The sequence below is a fragment of the Cariama cristata genome, unplaced genomic scaffold, assembly GCF_000690535.1.
Source record: "Cariama cristata isolate BGI_N322 unplaced genomic scaffold, ASM69053v1 scaffold34406, whole genome shotgun sequence".
In the NCBI taxonomy this organism is placed as follows: Eukaryota; Metazoa; Chordata; class Aves; order Cariamiformes; family Cariamidae; genus Cariama; species Cariama cristata.
Window position 1 is genome coordinate 1,739 of NW_009620953.1, and position 4,218 is coordinate 5,956.

At 58.9% G+C, this 4,218-nt stretch overlaps 1 protein-coding gene across 1 annotated transcript in view; it reads right to left on the reverse strand.

The window, feature by feature from the left end:
- Positions 1-912: 912 nt before the first annotated feature.
- The window catches only part of DDX41 (DEAD (Asp-Glu-Ala-Asp) box polypeptide 41), a 5,206-nt gene continuing 1,900 nt past the window's right edge, over positions 913-4,218 (reverse strand). The window contains exons 6-16 of the mRNA XM_009701789.1: positions 4,092-4,164; positions 3,817-3,970; positions 3,567-3,703; positions 3,248-3,410; positions 3,015-3,146; positions 2,766-2,837; positions 2,379-2,475; positions 1,871-2,020; positions 1,646-1,717; positions 1,324-1,434; positions 913-1,083 (exon numbers count right to left, since the gene is read on the reverse strand). Of these exons, the coding sequence (XP_009700091.1) occupies positions 947-1,083; positions 1,324-1,434; positions 1,646-1,717; positions 1,871-2,020; positions 2,379-2,475; positions 2,766-2,837; positions 3,015-3,146; positions 3,248-3,410; positions 3,567-3,703; positions 3,817-3,970; positions 4,092-4,164 (1,298 nt within the window). The 3' untranslated portion in view covers positions 913-946. The remainder of the gene's footprint in view (positions 1,084-1,323; positions 1,435-1,645; positions 1,718-1,870; positions 2,021-2,378; positions 2,476-2,765; positions 2,838-3,014; positions 3,147-3,247; positions 3,411-3,566; positions 3,704-3,816; positions 3,971-4,091; positions 4,165-4,218) is intronic.

Consider the following 4,218-nt stretch of genomic DNA (forward strand, 5'->3'; position numbering starts at 1 on the left):
CTCAGGGCAGCTCCGAGGGGTCCGGCTCCAGTCCCCCCTTCCCAGGCTGCCGAAGGCCCAGCCTCAGGCCTGGCATCAAGACAGATCAGGGCAAACCCTGTACCCAGCCCCAAATCCACCCTTTACCTTTCCAAATTTGCAGTGCTGCACATAGAGGATCCCATCCTTCACTGGTCTCTCCATGGGCCCAGCGTCACCCTGGCAGCCAGCAGAAGGGTCAGGGACTTGGGCTACCAGCAGTGGAGAAAATGTGACTGCTGCAGCTGAAGCAACTGCATGGGGCAGACTTCCTTCTCTCAGTGACTTCCCCTTTTTTGGTGTGTGGGATGAGGGGGAGAGGTTGGGCCACAGGAGGTGTCCGTCTGTCCGCCCTCCCCCTTGCAGAAGGGCAGTGGGGCAGAACGCACGTGGGCAGAGCACAGGAAGCACCTAGGGGACCGCCCGACACGAGCACAGCACACTCCGCGTCGCCCCGGCTGCATCAGAGCATGTTTTGGGGATATGGGAATAGCCACCAGCTGAGGATGCACAAAACCAAGTAAAAGGGACAGTCCTGAAGGAATCGAGGGGCTTTGGAGAGCAGTGACGTAATACCCTGGCCATGCCACTGCAGGGGGCTGGCAGGGGCAGCAGGCAGCCAGCCCCAGACCAGTCACCCCACCTGGGGCTTCCTCCTCCCCTCAGGCACCGCTACCTGCTTGCCCAACGCACTGCTGACGTAAGGGGCTGTTGCAGCACAGCTCCACACATTTCCTCCTAGTGTAGGAGCTTCATCAGGCTGAGCTGGCAACAGGCCCAGTGGCCAAATACCTGAAAAAGAGGCCACAGCAGTGCAGGACAGGCCCCTGGGCTTGGGAGAGGTGAGGGAGGGCAAATGGGGCACTGCCCTGGCTGAAAGGGAACCAAGGCCCATGCAGGGGGAGCACTGAGCAGCACGCTCCCCAGGCTAGAAGTCCATAGAGCTGTGGGCCAGGTAGTCCTTGCGGCCGATGTTGCTGACTTGCTTGGTCTGCATCGCCTCCAGCTTGGGGCAGTCAGTGATGCGATGGCCCAGGCCGCCACAGAAGGCACAGCCTCGCTCACCTGCAACAGAAGGGATTAGGTTGAATCTGTGCCACGCCAGGAGAGCGGCCCCCCACCACAGAAGCAGAGGGTTCAACACCAGCATCTCCTCCCCTGCCGCAGCACCAGGCTGCCCACACAGCCAGACAACAACAGCCCTGAGGCAGGCAGGAACCACCCCATGAGCCAAGGGTCCCATCCACAGCCCAGGTCGCTCAGCAGCCCCAAGGGAGGTCCCTGTGCCAGCCCGGGGTCTCTCACCTCCGATGTCAAGCATGGTCTCATCCCCACAGTGCAGCACCTGCAGCACAGGCGGCACCTTCTGCTTCGCCTCCAGGAGCAGGGCCTTCAGGTCCATCAGCACCGACTCATCTGGGGGCAGAGACTGAGATAAGACACAGCCGGAGCAGGGGTGGGGGGCACTACCTCACACTGCCATCTCCCCTCCACGAGCCATCGTGACTCATCCCTCCTCGCTCAGGAACACCTCCCCTTGACAATGCAGAGGCAGCTCCATTGCCCAGCTGCCTCCTACAATCGCAGCCCACCCGCAGGCAGCCCCCAGCCCCATGCTGTTTCTCACCGCAAGCCTTGTTGATGAAGGTGGTGGCAATGCCAGTGTTGCCTGAACGGCCTGTACGCCCGATACGGTGAACTGTGGAGAAAGACACAGGACCAGGCCTGGGTGAATGCAACGTGACAGACCATCCCTGTCCCCAGCCACTGCAGAGACAAGCACAGAGTCTTGCTGGCCTCGGCACCCACCCTGCCACACCCCCGTTGGTCCCCCATGGGGCCCAATCCCCACCATAGTTCTCGATCTCCTCCGGCATGTCGTAGTTGATGACGTGCTGGATGGCTGGGAAGTCCAGGCCCTTGGAAGCAACGTCAGTGGCAACCAGGACATCCTTCTTCCCATCCCGGAAGGCCTCAATGGCTTTTGTCCGTTCCTCCTGGTCTGCAAAGGCCCAGCAAAGAAGATCACCAAGGGCAGAGCTCCCAGTCCTACCTACTGCAGCAACCACTACAGCCTCAGAGCTAAACATCACTCAACTGGGGCTCCTCCAGTGTGAGGACCTACACAGGCTTTCTCCAAATAAAGGAGCAGGGGGACCTCTAGGTCCCATAGGGACCTGCACTGTGTTTATGCCTGCTACATGCAACGTGGCGTTTGCTCCCAATACTGCCACAGCCCTTCCTCACACCATCACAAACTGCTGCACACTGGGACCTCCCATGGCCATGTACAACTGTGGCAGGAGCGGGGTCAGGCAGGGCCACGCTGAGGCCCAGGCCTCCCCGACACCCTCACTGACCTTTCCCTCCATGGATGGCCACAGCTTCCACACCCTTGAGCAGCAGGTACTCATGGATTGCATCAACATCTGCCTTCTTCTCTGCAAAGATCAGCACCTGCAGCAGCACAGAGATCATGGAAGAGCTGCCGCCCTTCTGTGGGCTGGTACCAGCACAACTCCCCAGGAAACCCATTCCCTCTTGCTGAGCAGAACACACAACAGCTCAGGGCCCAGGACCTGCTCATACGTAGAGCATGGCTCACTCACATGCCCACCACACACACGGCAGAACCCCGTAGCATCACAGCTGTCTCCCCATTGCCAGCTCCACCCGTGCCCCAGGGCTGTGGTGTGCTGGCGATGTCCCCAGCCATGCTGCCAGAGCAGCCAGTGCACACTACTCACAGGTGGTGGGGTCTTCTGCAGGCACTCGAGAAGGTACACCATCTTGGCTTCCTCCTTCACATACTCCACCTCCTAGGAACAAGCACAGGGACAGGTCAGCAGCAGGGGTACTGCCGTTGCTTGGTATCCCTTAGCCTGTTGGGAAGGAAGGCTGTGAACCCCAGCTCCCTGGCAGGGGGAAGCATCAAGTGCCCTCATGAATGGTTCTGGCCTCCCACACAGGCATGGGGGAGCACCCAACTACTTCACCTGCACAACGTCCAGGCTGGCAGCACCCGCTCGCCCAACGTTAATGGTGATGGGCTTCACCAGGGCACTCTTGGCAAAGTTCTGGATCTTCTTGGGCATTGTTGCACTGAAGAGGAGGGTTTGCCGCTGGCCCTGCGCAAGGAACATAGTGCGGGCAAGGATTTAGCACTCACCCAACCAGGCGGGTGCAGGGATGGAGCTTCAGGGTTGCTCGTATCGAGCCAGCTCAGTACCTTGAAGTAGGAGAAAATGGTACGGATGTCCCCCTCAAAGCCCATATCAATCATCCTGTCAGCCTCATCCAAGGCCAAGTAACGGCAAATGTCCAGGCTCACCATCTTCTTCTGCAGCAGGTCCATCAGGCGGCCAGGGGTTGCCACCATCATGTGTACACCACTGTGGGACAAGAGAAGGTCAGGCACTCGAGATTCCTGCCCCACGCAGGAAGGTAACACACATAGGGAAGGTAACACCTGCTTGGTACATCACCTTCACCCCCTACCAAAAAAGAGCACAGCTCCAGCCCCACAAAACACCCCCAGAAGGTCTTACTGTTTGATTGTCTCCATCTGCTCCTTGACAGACATGCCCCCGATGCAGAGGGCACAGCGCAGCGGGGGCAGGCCGTCCTCCTGCAGCAGGCGACAGTAGTACTCAATGATGCCGTGGGTCTGCCGGGCGAGCTCCCGCTACAAAGACAAAACTTACTCATTCCCACACCTCCGTGCAGGGAAGATCTGGGATTGCCACTGACAATCAATTAAAGCTTCCTCCCGCACATCACCACACCCCTGACACTCACCGAGGGACAGATGATGAGTCCATAGGGTCCCTCTCGCTTGGAAAATGGCAGCCTCTTCTCCTGCTCCAGGCAGAACATGATGACTGGGAGGGTGAACACCAAGGTCTTCCCAGAGCCAGTGAACGCAATGCCAATCATGTCCCTTCCCGAGAGGCTGGCAGAGAAATGGAGCTGATGGTGAGGAGGAGCATCACAGAACAGTTCAAACCTCACACTGCTGGGTGGGCTGCAGGGAGCAACTGCTCCCCACTCTGGGATGGGGACAGAGCACTCACATCGTGGGGATGCCTTGGATCTGTATGGGTGTTGGCTGCTGGATTCCTTTTTTCTTCAGGCCCCTCAGGATAGCTGTCAAGGAACAACGGACATGCACATTCAGGACCTGAAGTCTTCCCACTCTTT